General features: G+C 48.8%; 1 protein-coding gene across 1 annotated transcript in view; it reads left to right on the top strand.

The window, feature by feature from the left end:
* The window catches only part of COL5A1 (collagen type V alpha 1 chain), a 195,452-nt gene that overhangs the window by 143,066 nt on the left and 33,659 nt on the right, over positions 1 to 18,727 (top strand). Inside the window, exons 33-44 of the mRNA XM_007954294.1 lie at positions 2,102 to 2,146; positions 2,266 to 2,319; positions 4,135 to 4,179; positions 4,686 to 4,739; positions 6,133 to 6,186; positions 10,117 to 10,170; positions 11,646 to 11,753; positions 13,495 to 13,584; positions 13,677 to 13,730; positions 14,265 to 14,372; positions 17,637 to 17,744; positions 18,649 to 18,702. Coding sequence (XP_007952485.1) covers positions 2,102 to 2,146; positions 2,266 to 2,319; positions 4,135 to 4,179; positions 4,686 to 4,739; positions 6,133 to 6,186; positions 10,117 to 10,170; positions 11,646 to 11,753; positions 13,495 to 13,584; positions 13,677 to 13,730; positions 14,265 to 14,372; positions 17,637 to 17,744; positions 18,649 to 18,702 — 828 coding nt within the window. The remainder of the gene's footprint in view (positions 1 to 2,101; positions 2,147 to 2,265; positions 2,320 to 4,134; positions 4,180 to 4,685; positions 4,740 to 6,132; positions 6,187 to 10,116; positions 10,171 to 11,645; positions 11,754 to 13,494; positions 13,585 to 13,676; positions 13,731 to 14,264; positions 14,373 to 17,636; positions 17,745 to 18,648; positions 18,703 to 18,727) is intronic.

Below are 18,727 nucleotides of genomic sequence, written 5' to 3'. Positions count from 1 at the left end.
GCCTGGCACAGGGGGACTTCTAAAGTGTAGCTCTGTTCCCAGAGTGGGGAATAGGTGGCAAAGGGCAGAGAGCTGTGAGTCAGGGCAGGGCAGGTCGGGTCAGATCAGAGGTCTGTATTCCAGAGAGGTCCTTTTAAACCTTTTTGGATATTCTGCTCAGATGGAAGCTTCTTGATGCTGGAGTGCTAGGCATGACCGATTGTATGCGTGCATATGTATATACTTGTGTATGTGCATGTACATGTGAGTATGTATTTACTTTGCGTGTGTGCATGAGTATGTGCACATGTGAGTGTGTATATGTGTGTGTGCATGTGTGTGTAAGCACATGTGTGAGTGCATGTGTGTATGTATGTGTGCACATTTGTGCATGGGTATGTGCTGCAGGTGTGCACATGTGTGAGTATACACATGTGCACTGTGTGTGCCCTTGTGTGCATGTGTGTGAGTATGTTTATATGTGTACATATGTGTGTACATTTGTGTGTCCAAGGGCTGCTTGTGAACCCGCTAGGCCACTCTCCTGCCTGCCCGACTGTAACTCAGAGTTAGTGCCTTCGTTCTGTTGTGCATCACCTATTGGTTAAACATGAAAGCAGTTCTCTTCCACCAAAAGCTGGCTATGGCAAAAGGAACAGAAACAAGCTGAACGCTTCTCTGGCCTGGACCCTGGAGCAGCGTGGAGCCTTGAAGAGCCGCTCTTAGAAATGTTTGCCGGCTGTGGAAGGCTCCTCCTCCCTGTGCATTCGGCTTCTTGGCTTGAGACCTCCTAGGCCACCTTGACAATGGCAGAGGACATGGACAAAGACTACAGACTGGGAAGACAGTCTCTATCACAGCCCAGAACTCCTTGGCTTGAGTTAGTTTGCAAAGAGCACTGATGAGCAAGAGGCCAGCAGGAGGCGAGATGGACTTGGTGGCTGGCCTTCCATTTCACTTCCTACAGGGTCTTCCTGCCTGAACCTCAGACAGACTCTACTTATACCATCAGGGCTCGTTTGCTGCAGGCTGAGCCACATCCCTGTCATCAGCTGATGAAGCCATTTCAATGGAGGGTTTGGGTTGGGTGTTGCTGGCAGAGATGGAGGCAGTTGAGATAATTCAGCAGTGTGGGTCACCCACAAATGCCAAGAACTAGCCAGGTTTAGCTGTGGGTGCTTCCCATAGCTATAAAAAGAGTTGACCCTTTGAAGAAAGCAGATGTTTCATTAATTTTCATATATAAATATTTATTTAAAGCCAAAGGATAATTAATATACTGGAGCCAGAGTGTGCTGTTAAAAGGCAACATAATTAATTCATCACTGTAAATGGTTTTATTAGACTCATTCAAAACAAGGGGGCGAGAGAGCAGTGGTGATGCTGGAGGTGAAGGAACGAGATGGTGGGAGGATGATCATCAGGGCTTCAGCAGATCCTTCTTGGCCTTGTCAGTAGAAACTAGAATAAAATTAGGCAAAGGAATCAAGAAGCCGTGGAGCGAGAGGTCCTATGCTGTGTCTCTTACCCCCATATGCTGTGGTGGACTGCATTTCTCAGCTGTTACAGCTTTGTTTCAGAAAATACATTTCCCTGTGGTTGGAAAATGCAAAACAACTGCAGTGACAGACAAGACATCTACATTCTCTGAGAAGAGAAGAAATGGACTCTTGGATGTATGATTTATATATTAAATTGTGAGTTTGCGTGTCTGCAGAGCCTGTTGAAAATTTAATGGCTAATATCCTTAACTGTAGCAAAAGTAAATTATGTATGAAAGGGGTCGGCTTTCTTCTCTTTTCTTACCATAATGATCTACCCCTGCTGTGAGAGAGGACTTCGGCAAGGGGAATGGGTAACGACTTTGAGGGAGAGGAGCCCAGTGATGGCAGCAGTTAGTATCCATCAGACTCAGGGAGAAGATTGGATTCCAACAAGACTTGGGCAGGGATGGGGAATGCTCAGTGGCCAGCGCAAGGCACACTTGCTCGGCCTGACAGGTCTCCTGTGGACACAGAGACAAGGAAGCTGGTCTGGAGGCTTCTCAATACTCAGGAGAGGGTGCCTCCGGCAGGGATGGACATTACACAAGTAACTGACTACCTTTCCTCTTTGGTTCTAGGGGACTCCTGGAAAGCCAGGACCAAGGGGACAGCGTGGCCCAACGGTAACCATCTATCCTGCTGGCTCTTGGGCATCTAAGAGCACATGCCAGTGGAGTGAGGGAGGGGCTGTCTATGAATCTGGAAAATTCAGTGCTGACCTTTCTCCTGTCTCTGTCCCCAGGGTCCACGGGGTGAGAGAGGCCCACGGGGCATCACCGGGAAGCCTGGGCCCAAGGTATGGCTGTGTATGTCTATGGTTCTCTGAGGTGGTCAGCTTGAAGTAGGGCCACCACTGACCCCCAGTCAATGCCCCTAAGACATGGTGCCCCTGGGGGCAATTTATGGGATTTTCATTAAAAAAAAAAAAGTTTCCTTGGAGACATTGGAAAACAGTCATGGCAATCTGCTTCTGAAAGGTCACAGCCTTGACAACCCTATGGGACAGTTCTACTGTGCACATATGGAGTCACTGTGAGTTGGAATCAACTCAACAACACAAGATGCAGTTCCTGTCTTCCAGTTAGATCAATCCAGTTATGTGGCTATGTGTGACACCCCCAGGATATGGCTCTGTCCCCTAAAGGCAGTAGTTCTATGGCTCAGGAGGCCAGGCCCAACTGGACCCTGGGCAGACCCCTCCATGGTGCAGATGTACCCAACTCTGAAAGAGGCCTGTGTCTCCTCTGAAAGCAGTTTGGGAGCTGCAGAGAGGGAGGCTTTGCCAGAATCCAAAGACTGTCCTCCCTACCCTGTGAGCCAGCCTCACACGGACCTTCTTTCTGCCAAGGGGTCTTGAAGCCCCTCTCCAGATCCTGAATCTGGAAGCATCGACTTCAGCCTGTGTAGCTGTTCCCAATTCTGTCTGGACTTAGTTCTAAAGTACAGCCTGCTAAGGAAATGAGCCTTCTGATTGGCTGGGGGACAGAATGGGCTGTGGAGATGTGCCTTCAGTTTGGCTGGAGGACAGAATGGGCTGTCCTTTGCTAGCTGGAGTGTACTCAAATACAGGGATACCTTCCTTTATTGCACAAAGCTTCACAGATGTTAAAGTTTTTACACATTGGAGTTTTGTGGCAACCCTGCATTGAGTGAATCTGTTTGGTGTCATTTTTCCAATAGCACATGGTCACTTTATGGCTCTGTGTCAGATTTTGGTCATTCTCATGGTATTTCAAACTTTTTCACAATGGTATTGAATACTGAATAGATTGTGTATCATGTAAGCATGACTTTTATATGCACTGGAGACCAAAACAATGCATGGGACCCACTTTATTGCAACATTCTTTTTATTGCAGTGGTCTGGAATCGAACTCACCATATCTCCAAGGTCTGGCTGCAATAAAACCAATTGTAGTCCAGACAACTCTGCTCATGGTGGGCCCACATGTGTCACAGTAGAACTGTGCTCCATGGAGTTTTCATTGGCTAAGTTTTTTGGAAGTAGATCACAAGGCCTTTCTTTCAAGGTGTCCCTGGGTGAACTGCACCTCTAACCTGCCAGTTAGTGGTCCAAGGCTTGATCCACCTAGGGACTTCACTCAGCCAAAGGCTATATGCAGTGCTTCCATAATCAGCTCTGGGACCCAGTAGTGCTTTCCCCATAAGCTGACCTAATAATGCTCACCTGCCAGGGACTGAGAACTTGATGGAGCAGCAGCTGTCATGGGTGAGGGTGGCTTTATACTAGAGTTTGGATCTGTCTTGGAATTTCGATGTGCTTTATCTCACTGCAGGGGGCCATTCCTATCAGGACCCTGGGCTATCAGCTCTCTGTTAGGTCTAAGCCTTGTGAGCACTGATCTGCCCTGATCAATCCAGTTATGTGGCTATGTGTGACACCCCCAGGATGTGGCTCTGTCCCCTAAAGACAGTAGTTCTGTGGCCCAAGGAGGCCAGGCCCAATGCTATTGGTCTCTGTGAGGGTCAGGGTGACCTTCAGGAACCCCATATGGCCAGCTTAGGCTCTGAAATTGTGATGAGGTCCCAGCCAGAGTCTTTGATCAAATGTAATAAATAGTAATAAGCTTTTCTCTGTCTCTCTCCTAAGGGCAACTCTGGAGGTGACGGCCCAGCTGGCCCTCCCGGGGAACGGGTAAGTGCTCCTGAGCAGAGATCATAATGAATCTCTCCAGGAGGGCACCATACTGCAGATACCCCCTGCTTTCTTCCTGGGCTTGGTAGGGAGAGGAAAGTGGGGCTTCACCCTGCTGGGGAGAGAGTTTTCCCAAAGTCCTCAAGGCAGATATGTGATTTCTACACTGGGATTGGAATCTGTTGGTTGGAGATCTCAACTCCATCCATTTGCTAGGTCTCAGGGTTTTGGAGGTAGCTGAGATATTGGAAACTGAGTCCTTGACCCATCCCATCCCATCCCCAAAGCACCTGTGACCTGACCTCCTCCAGTCCCTTGCCCAGGCCTCTTCTTTACTGTCTGAGAGGGAAGGAGGTAGACTAGGTGAAGATGAGGTCATGGGGAGCACAAAGGAATGGCACTTGCACTCAAGAGCCAATGGCTTGGGGTGGGTGGCACTGAAGACTTCCTAGCCCTTGCACACTGGAGAGGACTCTGTCTTCAAACTGGCCATTCTCTGTTCCTAGGGACCCAATGGACCTCAAGGACCCACGGGATTTCCTGGACCCAAGGGCCCCCCTGTAAGTAGCTTGTTTTCCTTGCTGGGCTGGTATGTCTAGCTCCTCTGACCTCAGGATTTCCTGGAGATACTTGTCCTTCCCTGAGTGCCATTGAGCACGCAGGATGTGGTGGTGGTGGTGGTGTCTGTGTAAGGGGAGCATTCCTTGACTTATAGACGCATTGCTCCAAGCTCCAGTCTCTTCTTCCTTCTCCATATGGGCTCTTCCTCTCTGTCTCTCTGTCTTCAAATCCCTCTGTCCTTGTGAGGATACCAATCACTGGATTTAGGGCCCACCCTAATCCAGCATGACCTCATCTTAACTTGATTACATCTGCAAAGACCCAATTTCCAAATAAGATCACATTACTGTGAAAGGGATCACAACAGAAGGTCCTAGGTAGAGTGGGAAAAAAACGTGGAACAAAACACAAAACCGTTAAAAAGACCAGGCTTGCTTGTCTGACAGAGACTGGTGGACCCCAGAGAGTATGGCCCTTAGAGACCCTTCAGGCCTGGAACTGAACTCACCCCCATACCTCAACTTTCAGCCAAATGATAGACAGGCCTATGAGGTGAATAATAATACCAGGGAGGTATGCACTCATTAGAACAATCAACCATATCAGATCAAAACAGCAGCATTTGCCCAGCAATAAAGCTCAGAAGACAGGAAGGGACTGGAAAGAAGGATGCATGGAAACAATAAAAACCAGGAAGAAATGGGAGGAGTGCTGTTACATCGTAGAGATTGAAATCAATGTCATGAAGCAAAATGTGTATGAATTGTTGAATAGGAAACCAATTTTCTCTGTAAACTTTCACCCAAATCACAATTTTAAAAATAATAAAATTAAGATGAAAAAAGAAAAAAAAAATAAGGTCACATTCACGGGTACTGGGGGTTAACCCTTCAACACATCTTTTTTGAGGGACAACACTCACCCACAACAGGTGCAGTATGCGACTGTTTTCTTGAATACCCTGCAAATAGAGCAACACTTTCAGACAATGGGGACTGTAGCCTCCTGGGGCACCACAGAAGCCCATGGCTCTCTGAATTAAACAGACTTGAGTCAAAGTCTGACCATATACCCTCCTGGCTGTGACTTCAGGGAGCTGGTTAAACTCTCCCTGCTTTAGAGTCCCCACTGGGAGGTGAGGCAGCAGCATGCATGCGTCTGGGGGTGTTGTGAGGGTTAATGAGGTGATGTGCAGGGAGGTGGAACATGTGCCCTGCTCAGGATGGGCTGCACCTGAACCTCATCTTATCATCAGCACAACTGTCATGGTGATTTCTGTTCAGAAGACACCCATGGACAAGAGCCATTATTATTGCCCAAGGAGGCATTAAATCTGGAGGTGCAGTCTTCTTGGAACTGAATGGGACTTCTTTCCTTTGCTTCTTTCTCCAGGGACCCCCAGGCAAGGATGGGCTCCCCGGACACCCTGGACAGAGAGGCGAGACTGTGAGTATTGGGGTGCTGGGGGCACAGGCTGCCTAGCTTCTTCCTATTGGTTCTCCTGGAGCCCTGTATTAGGGACTGCCTCCACTTCATGGTACAGTGGAGAAAGAACCTACTTTGCTTGGTAGAGACTGGTCAGCAGGTCTTGGAGGGCCAGTGTCTTCTGCTGATGTGGGCTAGGCCCTTGGTGGAGAACCCAGAGCTGGCAGCAGCCGTGCAGGCTGGCAGCACTCTGTGTGATCTGTGTGCAGAGGCAAAGGCTGGTCTTAGCAAGTTTGGTTCAAAGGTCACACCACAAATCACCACAATGCAAACAAAACGTCACATCTTGGAACCTTGTCCAGCCAACTCTTTCTTTTTCCCTCCAGAATAATTTTGAGCACAACCAGCTTCAACTACATGCATTTTCATTAAAATGTGGTTGCAACAGTTCTGCAGTTTAGTTGGGCACTCAGGTTTTTATGCTGCAGACTTATAGGAAAGGACCCTGGGCCTCTCGCCAACCCCAGCCCTATTTAGCTGGGTTGCTCCTGCTGTTGGGTAGGTGGTAGGGGGTTTGGAGAGCTCCTTCAACCTCTCTTTTATAGTATTAAAACAAAAATTATATAAGCCAATAATAAAAACTGATTGAAGTTTATTTAATATATGATTTGCAAATTGGGATAATATTTCGAACTAGAGTCAAAACCGTTCTGGGGAAGAAACATCTTTTACAAATTCTTATATTCCAGTTTTTCATTAGCAATTACATGTTGCCATGGAAACAGGGCCAGAACAGCTTTTACAAAATAACATTTTCTTGGGAAATAATTCAGATAATTACTGATTTACCTTTGGTGTGCCTGCTTCCCAAACCGCTCAGGGATGGATGAGTCTTGAGAGAGCACAAGGGCCAAAGCAGGGTTTCTTGATTAATTAGCATCATTAGGCTATTTTCTGACTTCAGGGTGACTTTTAGGAAACCAGTTTCTACAAGGCTCAAAGATCCTCTCAGGGTAATGGCCCAGATGGGTAACCTCAGCCTCTGTGGAATCCAGAAATTGGATTCTACAAGAATGAAAACTCTTCCTCAGTACACAAGCAGACAGGTGACAGATCGTGTTGAAACCACACAGCTGTGCTCACAACAGGCGGCATTACAATCTAGGATCACCTTCCAACTTGCCCTGACCTTTAGAAGTTTCTGCACAGGCAATGCTTCTACACCTTCAAGGACACCAGCATTTTCAGTTGGAAGAGGTGTTATCAGAAATGTGATCATTTTCTGGCCCCATTAGCCAAGTGGGACTGGGCCCAGCTTCACACCCTGTTTATGGAAGGGGATGTCCCAGGAAAAGTGGGGGTGCAAACTGACCAGCTGTGTACCCTGACCTCCACATCCCCATATTCCTTCTCTGTGTGAGCCCCTTTGTCTCTGACTTTCATGTTCTTGTGTTCTCTGTACATGTACCCTGTGTCCCTGACCTTCATGTTCCTATGTTCCTTCTCTGTGTGAACTCCTGTGACCCTGACCTCCATGTTCCCATGTTCCTTCTCTATGCATGGACCTATACCCCTGACCTCCACGTTCTCATGTTCCTTCTCTGTGTGAACACCTATGCCCCTGACTTTCACATTCCCATGTTCCCTCTCTGTGTGAACCCCCCTGTATCCCTGACCTCCACATTACTGTTTCTTCTCTGTGCCCAGCTGAAAGGACAGACGTGTGGCGTTGGTGTAAATACAGGATGGCCATGCTGCAGGTTTGCTGGAATGGCCCTTGGCCTCTGTAGCTGCATTCCCTGTATAGATGGTCTTTAACGGACTCTCACAGCAAGAGCAGGTTCCACATGAAATAGGCCTGAATTCCATATTTCATATGTTCTCGGTGTCCGCTTTTAGAAAAGCTCTTTTTGTCCCTCTTTGCCTCATTGTGATGAAGCTTCTTTTAATTATACCTTCCTGGGTGTTTGCTGCATGGTGTGTGGTTTGTGATTAATGGCGATTACTCTGCTCCTTTGTTTACATAGAAAAATTAAAACATATCTTCTGAGCCCAGCATATTTTTCTCAAATGCCTTTCCAAAGAGACAAGATAAAAGGCTTTACATCTTACATACTTTTTTCCCTCAGATTTATTCTGGGAAGAAGCTGGTAAAATAATTAAGCTGCTTGTCTCTCTGGAAAAATAATATACGTTCTTTCCAGCTACCTTCAGCCATACTTTTGTGTGAGAGAGCTGTGCGGTGCTGCTGGGGCCCCCCTCTCTGACACCCACCTGGCACCCAATGTCTCCTCTGCAGGCTAGTCCAGACTCCCTCATGGGAAAGGTCTCCCCTGCCTGGGGTCCTGATTTGTTTTTTCATTTGAAATAGTTGTTCTTTCTTCTAAAGATTTATTCCTCATCACCAGTCCTGGGTGGTCCCAGCCATGGGCCAAATGGGGGAAAGGGGGCTTTCTTTTTTCATCTTTAACACTGATGTGAACAGAGCCTGCCTGAGGCACATGCTGCACTCTCCCCTGGCCCACCAAGCAGGCAGACACCCTTGACTGATCCACCACCCCTTATCTCTCTCACTCTGTAAATGCCCCCTGCTGAGGGCATTGCAGGGGACAATGGCTGTTTCAGCTCACTGTGTGCCACTCAGCTGGGCTAAGGCAGACCAAACCAAACCAAACTCACTGCCATTGAGTCGGATCCAACTCATAATGACCCCTTCTTGGGTTTCCGAGGTGATAATACTATGGAAGTAGATTGCCCTACCTTCTTCTTAGGAATGGGCTGGGAGGAAACCCAAAAACAAGCACACTACCATCAAGTCAATTCTGACTCAGAGCCCATAGAGGACAGAGTGGAACTGCCCCATTTACAAGGCTGTAAATGTTTAAGGAAGCAAATCCCAAACCAAACCCACTGCCAGGGAGTTGATTCCGAATCACAGTGCCTCTAAGGGACAGAGTAGAACTGCCCCCTAGGTTTTCCAAGGCTGGTACATCTGAAGCAGGCTGCCTCATCTTTCTCTCAGGGAGCAGCAGAGAGCCACCTAGAATTTGTAAGGAAGCTGAGTCTGATGTGGGTGTTCATGGCCTAGAGGCAGCACATGAACTTGCAATGCTTGCACGTGGGCAGCTCTGATGGTGACACAAGAGCACCTGGCTCACCTGCCAAGCAGCTGGGGTTGAAAACAAGCTGCTTCCCCCTCCAGATTCAAGCGCTTCCTTCTAAAAGGTGCTGGGTGTGACACCTGCACATCTCTGCCTGTGTCACCTGGAGCTGCAGATGGTGTCTTGTCAGCACGGTCACAGCTCTGCAGATGGCCCCAGGAGTGAGGCTGGCCTTGCCTCGCAGCCACCTTCTGCTTTGAAGGAGCATACATACAGTGTAGCCAAATTATTAAATGTTAAGCTGGGCTTATTCCCTACACGTGAGTGTGCAGAGCAGAAATGCCACCTTCCTGCTGGATTTCAGTAATAATACTCCTGAGCCACTGGGTTTGGGAAGCAGCAAGCCTCGTTCTCTCTTGGTTTGATTAAGTACAGAGGAGCACACTGGTTGCCTGCTGTGCATTCAAGGCATTGAGGAAGAAGGCAGAACGAGGCCCACAAAGTCACTAATGAGAATAGCACGGAGGTGGCTCCCCAGCCGGGATCTCGGCAGCCGAGAAATGGCACTGAGCCTACTCAGAAAATGAGTGTTTAGTGGCATGGTAAAGGATAATGGTTTAAAATCTGTACCTCTGCACAGTGGAGAGCCCCAAGTGAAACTAACTTGTCTGGCTTCATTAGCTTCATGGAATTCATACAGAAATGAAGCATGAGAAACAAGGCCTCGTGAATGAAATCTGCAGTGCCCTCCATGAGGGGGATGGGATAGAGGAAACATGCAGACAACAAGAGCAGTGTGTCTGGGGTTACTGGGAGCTGCCCCTCAGCATGGAATTATGTCTCTTCACAGGGATTCCAAGGCAAGACCGGCCCTCCCGGCCCCCCAGGTGTGGTTGGCCCTCAGGTGAGATACAACACCCTTGCACTCAGGGACCACCCGTCGCCTGACATGGGGTTCTCAAGGGAGAAGCAGTTGCTGTCCCATTGGTTCCGACTTGTGACCCCACACATGTCAGTAGAACTGTGCTCCATAGGGTCCTCAGTGGCTGATTTTCAGAAGCAGATGGCCAGGCCTTTCTTCCAAGGTTCCTCTGGGCAAACTAGAACCTCCAACCTTTCAGTAATCTGCCAAGTGTGTTGACTGTTTGTGCCATATGTGGACTTCTTAAGATAGATAGGTAGATCTGTGTAGATCAATAAAGAGAAGACATATCTCGAGATTTATGTAGAGAAAGCTGAGTTTGAGGAATTAGTTCACATGATCGACGGCTGGCAAGTCTACAATCTGTTGGTCACACAACAGGGTGGACAGTTGAGCAGACCTTATGTCCCAAAATCACAAGTTAGGTGATAAGAGAGAAAAGAGGAGCTCTGGCAAGATGTCCCTTTATAGTCTGGAGGCAGAACATGCCCAGGAATCTCCCTGTTTGCACTTCAGCCTTCACCTGATTGGATAAAGCCCATCGCATTGTGAATGACTTAATCTTATGTAGCTAGTTAATAACAGCCTTTACACTTGTATTTGACCCAACAACTGGGCACACAGCCCAGCTGAGTTGGCACGTGATATTCACCACCTCATATGTTGTCACCCATGCATGTGGCAGAGGGGACCATGGCTCAGGATCATGTCCCCTATGATTCCAGAGATGCTATTAACAGCGGGTCCTGAGTCACTTAGATGCTGGTTAACATTGGGAAGGGTTCTGCTCTCTGCAGAACCATGTAGAGAGGAGAGGGACCAGTCCTGGCCAGGCAGGTGGAGCAAGTACAGCAGCTTGAGGCCAGGGGGACGGTTGGGCTAGCATGAAGCCAGGTTCCTCCCGGGGAGGGCCAGCTGTGCAGTTGTTGGTGCCCATGGCAGCCTGGTTCCCCTGACCCTGACCCTGCCTGGGCTCCTCCAGCAATGGAGGAGTGGCCGAGAGTAGGCTGGACAGGCAGGAGGTGGGCTTATTTCTTGAAAGGAGGTTCTGGCCCACTGCAGCTGTAGCCTTGAGGACACGCAGCACACTGTCCTGCATGGCATCTCTCCATGGCTGCCTTGGCACCTTCACTTCCTGTGCTGGCTTCCCGACCATGTCCTGGGAAGTGCAAGCCAGCCCTGCTGGATGAAGGCACCTCAGATATGGAGAGAGGGGAGCTCCAGGCCCTGTGTGGGCAATCAGCAGGCCTGCTAATGGTATCGTCCATGCTTGCTTGCTTTTTCCTTTTCCAATTTTGCTGGAAGGAGAAGGCAAGCAAAGGAAGGTGGAGGCTGGGTGAACATGGGGCAGGGCTCTGCCTCTGAGGCCAGGATGGTCCTTAGACTTGGGGGGAAGCTTCACGTTCTTATGTGTCACTTGGAAACAAGTTTGTGGCTAACACTGTTTGTGCCCGTAGGGTCCAACTGGAGAGACTGGCCCAATGGGGGAGCGTGGCCACCCTGGGCCTCCGGGGCCTCCCGGTGAGCAGGGGCTCCCAGGCATGGCTGGAAAAGAGGGGACGAAGGTGAGTTCCTTGAGTCCTCCCTGTCAGGATGTCTCTGAAGGTCATTTCTAGACTATGCTTTATCTCTTACTTTGTTCTGATAAGGGGAGAATTTCTCAAAAAAACGCTTTCCAAACTCTGTGGATCTAACTCTATGTTTGTGCTATTGAACCAAGATGTGAGCTGGCCTCATAGTGCAGGTGAGGGCAGGGAACCAGAGCAGCCATCTCAGCCCTTCGGCTCCATCTGGGTCCTACCTGCAGCTCCTCTTGGCTCCCAGAAGGAATAAAAGTTCCTTCCACTCTGTGTGTCTGAAAAGAGGTCAGCAGAAAGTGCAAACACTCTTAGTGCTTCATATGGCTGAAACAGATTCAGTGGAAAGTGAGCTTGAAAACCCCCACCCAAGAAGAGAAAAGCAAATTATAAAAAATATGAAACTCACATGTTTATATCTCACCTCTTGGCACCTGCTCTAAATGTGTCTACTTTCTGGATCTCTGAAGCCTCTTCCCTCCAGCCAGGAGACCCCAAGGTAGAGGCCAAGACTTCCTATCATTTAGCATGAAGATAAAAAGCCCTTCCCTGAAAAATGAAGGACACAAGGAAACATAGATTCTCCAGCCTTCATATGACTGCACACAAAAAGAAGCTTAAAACAATATGTGTGTAATATGTAGGGTCACTGTGAGTTGGAATCAACTCAACAGCAATGGGTAATGGATGTGTGTGTGTATGTGTATATGTGTGTGTACAAAGCCCATTGCCATCAAGTCCATTCTGACTCATAGTGACCCTGTAGGACAGAGAAGAGCTGCCCCATAGGGTTCCCAAGGCTGAAATCTTTATAGAAGCAGATTACCTCATCTTTCTCCTATGGAGCAGCTGGTGCATTCAAACTGCAGAGCCTTTGGTTGACAGCCGAGCTCTTAACCATTGCACCATCAAGGCTCCTTTTATGTGTGTGTGTGTGTGTGTGTATCATATATGTACATAAATATAGAAATTTACACATATCTAAATGAAACATAGTGAAACAAATAAAGAAATACTGAAAAATGTGTGGATGTAATGTTTTCAGTATTTCTTTATTTGCTTTACTTTTTATATTTATATACGTGTGTGTGTGTATGTGTGTTATGTGTGTCTCAGCCATACAGAGAGACTTCAGATGTGGAGAAATGTGCCCCTTTCCATGGGTACCATCCAGGTAGGAGGCTAAAAGCATTTGACTTGCTGATCTAGAAAGGACCCATGCTTCCAAGGTAGATCCCAGACAAACTTCTGGATAATGTCAGAGCTTTTGTGTACCTCAGAGAAGATGTAAGTTTCAGGGGACACATCTCTTCAGAAAATTTGGCTTTAGGCTTGGATCAAATATCTGGAGCCACTATTTAGAATTGTGCTTTGGGCGTTTGTTTTGGTCGCAGACTCCTTTCCTAAGCAGCATCTGAGGAGGAGCCCAGACATGTAGCACAGGAGACTTCATATCTCCTTACAACTCTAGAGATCTGAACCCCACGGAGCTGTCCATACCTCTGAGCTACGAGGTTGGGCAGTGCTGCATGTGGGCAGCTCCCCAGGGTCAAGGCTAGATTCAGAAATTCCTTTTGAAGCAGGTTGCCATGGTAGAAACCTCCTGGTCCAATCATTCCTAGCTGGATCTCAGAGAGAAGGCCCTGCCCAGCTCCTGGAACCTTCTCCTAGGCACCACATCTCTGCAGCTGGCAGGGGCAGAAGAAGCTAACTGAAGGCTCTGTTTCAGGGTGACCCCGGCCCCGCCGGCATCCCTGGGAAGGATGGACCCCCAGGACTGCGTGGCTTCCCTGGGGACAGAGGTCTTCCTGGACCAGTGGTGAGTGATGGGCCAGATGGGACATGAGAGTGGATAGTGCCCAGCCCAGCCTCTCAGCAGAAGACCTTGACACACATTCTCATTGTTCACAGGGAGCTCTTGGTCTGAAAGGCAATGAAGGCCCTCCTGGTCCCCCTGGGCCTGCGGTAAGTGGTTCTGGCTTGGCACAATGCCCTCTCTCCCACCCTCTACCTCACACCTGCTTCTGTAGGAGGGCAGGAGAGGGCCTCTGCCACCCTGCTTCTACCACGTGGCCTGTGAAGGGTGTAGTGGAAGAGATGGGGTTTGAAGAGGGGCTAATAGTGGGTGATGAGGGTCCCATGTAATCGTAGCATGTGGAGGAGGAGCAATGAGTGAGTGCTTAGGGGTCAGATGGTCCCAAAGGGGAGAGTGACATCAGGCCCTTGGGTGTGGAAGGGTCACTGAAGGCAGCAAGTAAGGAGGACATGCCCCTAGACATCAAGGGGTGGCAGATGCATGCTTGGCTGAGTCGGGGAGAAGACACACAGATCACATAGATCCTCAAAATGCCAGAGCAAACAGACTGCCTGCAAAGGGCCATTGAGAAATATGGTGGGTTCCAGTGAGCAGGTGAGTGGCAGGGTCAAGTGGGGCTTTGGGGAATCCTGTCACACAGTTTGAGAGCCTTGGAAATAAACCATTTTCTTGCCCCTACCCAGGGATCTCCGGGGGAGAGAGGTCCTGCTGGTGCTGCTGGGCCCATTGGAATTCCAGGGCGCCCTGGGCCTCAGGGCCCTCCAGGGCCGGCTGGAGAGAAAGGGGCTCCTGTAAGTACTACCAGGCAGGGGGGCTACAGTGGGAACCCCTCTTGGGGTGGAGGTATGGGGTTCCTCACATGCCCAGCCTTGTCCCTCTCCTGCCATGTCTCTGTGGGTATTTCTCTGAGGTGTTCACAGCACTGTGGTGGGAGGAGATGGATGGGTTTATAGTATGGTCTATGGTGTCCTGACTAGGGCCCAGGTGGAGGGTTCCATTGTTTCCATGTTGTCCAGTGAGGGCTGAGCTGGGGTGCTGCATGGGGATGTATCAGCAGTATACTGGCCAGTGCTCAGACAAATCAGCACTTGGCTTGGACACCATGTCTATGGCTGGTCCTGCAGGCAGAGGAAGGAGACAAGGTACTGAGTGAGATCAATTATCCATGCAAGTCTCCTTGATCAGAACAAATAATCCACTAGTCACTGGTGTGTACATGGGTCTTTATTACTTACAGTCATCAGGATGGTAATAAACAGAGTGGGATTTATCAAGAGCCAGGTTCTTCCAAAAGGCTCCCATCAGAGGTGCAAAGTTTGATCACTTCCATGCATACCCCTCAATGTGCTGAGGGTGAGAAAACAAAGGGGGTCTCTGGCCCAAGGTTGATGTATTATAAAGGGGAGAGCATATGTGGTAGATAGCAAGGGAAAGGTACACCTGGCCTTGCCATCTGGTACCAAGAAGGTGTCACTTGTTCAGGTACAAAACAGTATAACAAGAAAGGACATTCCTTCCCCTCTAGCTGCAAGATTAATTTTGTAAACCTGTATTTGCTGATTAAAGGTTCAGTGGGTTAAAATCACCTGGAGAAATGCCTCCCCTGGGATGCATACTAAGTAGACAGTAGGGTTGGCCAGGTGCCATATGGTACCCATGCATGAGCAGAAACAGAGACAGCTACTATGTGCCCAGAATAGGGAGGAAGGCTCCTCTGACAAGGAAAAGGGGCAAGGAAAGAGAAAAAGACCCAATTCCCAGCCTCCTTAGCAGAGGATGCTCCGGGCCCCAGATCTTAGCTTAGGATGGGAATCAGGAGGCAGACCATCCTCTCTACAGAGGGCCTAGAAACACTGTGTGTTCAGCGGATTGGTCATGGGACCCCTCAGGGTACCCCTCAGGGGCATAGGGAATGGATGAGTCATACCACCTGCTCTGTGGACACCCTCTGACCATGGCTGTAGCCCAAGGCCATCTCTCTGAGAGGGAGATGGATATTTGATCTAGCAGCATATGTGGAGAGCTTATGCTAGCCAAGGCAGGGTGGGGTGGGGTGGAGGATGTGTGATGGGAAGATATGGGACGTTGTCCTCTACCCCTACAATAGTCTGACCTCTCTGGGAACCCTGGATTGTACAGGTTTTATGAAAGCTCCGGACAGTGGATATGCATCTGCCAGACTTGCCCAAATATTGGGTTCCATGAAGGAGATTAATGAATGCCCCTTCTTGCCTTGCATTTAACTAAGCAGAAGATTGGTGGTTCAAATCCACCCAGTGGCATCATGGAAGAAAGTCCTGGCAATCTACTTTCGTAGAGATTACACCCATTGGAAACCCTATGGAGCAGTTCTACTCAGTAACTCATGGGACCACCATGAGTTGCAGTTGACTCACTGGTAGTGGGTTTCTTATTGCCTTGGACATTTCCTGGAATGCATACTGCTACCCCTTCTTGCAAGCCCCCTCCCCAGAATAACTCATAAGACACCCCTGATTGCCTTGGGGTGGCTCACCCTGATCCACATCAGACTCAAATCACATGAGTTGAACCTTCCGCTGGGCCCCGCATTCCAATGGCCATGGAGCAAGCCTCAGTTGTTCCTTTCTGAATTCAGAATGTGAGGTGGGCCTGAGTTCTGAGCATGGGCCCACACCAACACAGCCATCTCCGATGAGCTAGGATGCAAGTGGTGTTTGTGTTAGGAGGGTGACATTTCCCTCACAGCTGCTCTGAGGCAGGAAGAATAGCCTGGTTGTGTTCCATGGGTGAAGGCACCATGAAATCATTTTGGAAACACCTGTGCTATTGAGACTATGGTCAATATGTTATTGGGGATAAAACCAGTTGTGATGACATCTAAAAATGTCCAGCGATGCCCCCAGCACATTGATCCATTGAATAACCCTCCAGAAAACTGTGTTTAGAACATAAAAAGCACATACAAGTCTGTAAAAAATGGTTTGGTTCACTGTTTCAAGACAATAAATATTTAAGCAGAAGCCTAGCAAGAGCTGCATGTTCCAGCTAAAAGTTGGCATTCCTGAAAATAGCTCCAGAGGAAAGGAAAAGTTGAGAGAAAGTCAGGGCACCTCCAAGAACATGACCTGACTGGTGATGAGGACAGGAAAGTCCCAGGCAAGCCCTGCCTGTGGCCTTGGCATTTGTACTGGCTTAATTAGATTTGAAATTTATCCATCAACTAAGTCTGAGGAGTAGACAGTGACTTGTACAGCAAGGAAAGGAGCAGATACACTGGAAGCAGCGGCCATGTCCTCATCCCTGAGAGCAGAGGTGCCAGGTGACGGGAGAGTGGCTGCTGCCTGTGTTCAGATCTGAGGACTGAATGTCCATTTCCCCTCCCAAATATGCATACCCTTCATCCTGTGTGTCTGTTGGAAGAAGAGGTCCCTGGTTAGGGTGAGACAGTTCAAGCCATTCACACAGTGGTAGATGGTAACATAGTTAAGCAAAGCAAGAGCCTAGAACCATTTGAGATTACCAACAGGACAGTTATGAGGCAAATGAATCAAAGTCACAGGAAAGGATAGATAATGTATGTGTGTTTATGCGTGCACACACATGTACGTGAGTGCATATGCACGTGTGCGTGCATGTGTGTGCATCCATGTGTGTGCATGTCTCTCTCTGTGTGTGTGCATGTGCATGTGCGCACAGGTAGTATATTTGCAGAGAACTGGAAGTGTGAAAAAAGCCATGGCAGGGCTGGCTCTCAGGCTGCTGCAGTTACTAGCCTAGAATGCCCTGAGAACAATGCACAGAGGCTCCGCATTGGTTTGAGCCCTGCCTCTGCTCACTCACAGAGCCTGTGTTTCCCCATCTGTGAAAGAATGGTACTTTGCAGAATGAGTGTGACAGTGCCTGGCTCAGAGCTAGCCCTCAATGTTCCTGCTGAAACCCATTAGGATGGCGGGGATGGTCACTCTCCAAGAGCTCCTGCCTTTTCTCCTGAGCTCCCCTCTGGAGTGATGAGCTAGGGTGGGATGTCCACAGGATGGAGCCACATCTAACCAGCAGTCTTCTGTTCTCTCTAGGGTGAGAAAGGGCCACAAGGCCCCGCTGGCCGAGATGGTCTTCAGGGCCCCGTGGGGCTCCCTGGCCCAGCAGGCCCTGTGGGTCCCCCTGGAGAAGATGGAGATAAGGTAAGGGGACTGCAGGCAACTTCTCCACCCCAGATGGTGCCCTGTGGCTGCACAGGCCAATGCAAGCCAACCAGTCATTTTAAACGGAGAGGAGCACCCAGGCACAGGGCTCTAGGCACCATGAATGCTCTAGAAGCAGCCCACAGTGATTGGTGATGAGGGAAGCTTGGGGAGCTCCGAGATTGGCCCTCCTATGCAGCCCTGACATTGTCCTGGACAGTTGCTGTTAGAGCCAAGGTAGAGAAAAGGCCCTGTGTGCCCCAGTCATTCACATCCATACTCTGCAGAGGCCATGGGAATGAGGCTCCGTCACTGTCTGTTAAAGTGTTCACTGCATTATCAAGCCTTCCTTCATTAAGATTGGGCTTTATAATTCAAATGCAATTACCACAGGCACACATATTCCATACCTTTTTTAAAGGAAATGGTGAGATTTAGCTCTTGGGTCTAACATTCTTTGTGATAAGCCTCTGGTGACATTCACGACTTTGTCACCTCTGGTAGATCAAGACTTGCATCGCAGGGTGGAAAAAGCCTGCACCAATAGCAGCACAGGAGAAGATTTTAATAGCTTCTCTGGAAGCATAGCAATTGGGTTGCCTGTCGTTAAGCTGTCATGTTGGCAGTCCAATATGAAAACAAAGTCAATCTTTTTAATATGCGTTTTCCCACATTTTAAAATCTACTAAAATTCTGCATAGCGTAAGATGGAGACACTGTTCCTTTTATGCTTTGCGTTATAAAGGAAATAAAATTAATATATGGAACATTTCTTCTTTGGAAAGGCATGGAGCCACCTGGAGGAGGGATTATTCTTAACCCCCAGGGAACATTAGTTATGAGGACAGATAATGTCTACCAGCTTGTGGGGCTGTCTGACAGAACCTTCCACATTTTCCCCTAGGGTGAGATCGGAGAGCCAGGACAGAAAGGGAGCAAGGGAGACAAAGGCGAGCAGGTAAGAAGCACTTCAGTGCATGTAG

Source organism: Orycteropus afer, unplaced genomic scaffold, assembly GCF_000298275.1.
Source record: "Orycteropus afer afer isolate SDZICR_OR568_19922 unplaced genomic scaffold, OryAfe1.0 scaffold00456, whole genome shotgun sequence".
Taxonomy (NCBI): Eukaryota; Metazoa; Chordata; class Mammalia; order Tubulidentata; family Orycteropodidae; genus Orycteropus; species Orycteropus afer.
The sequence above is the reverse complement of the archived record's forward strand: the minus strand, read 5'-3'. Positions and strand labels throughout refer to the sequence as shown.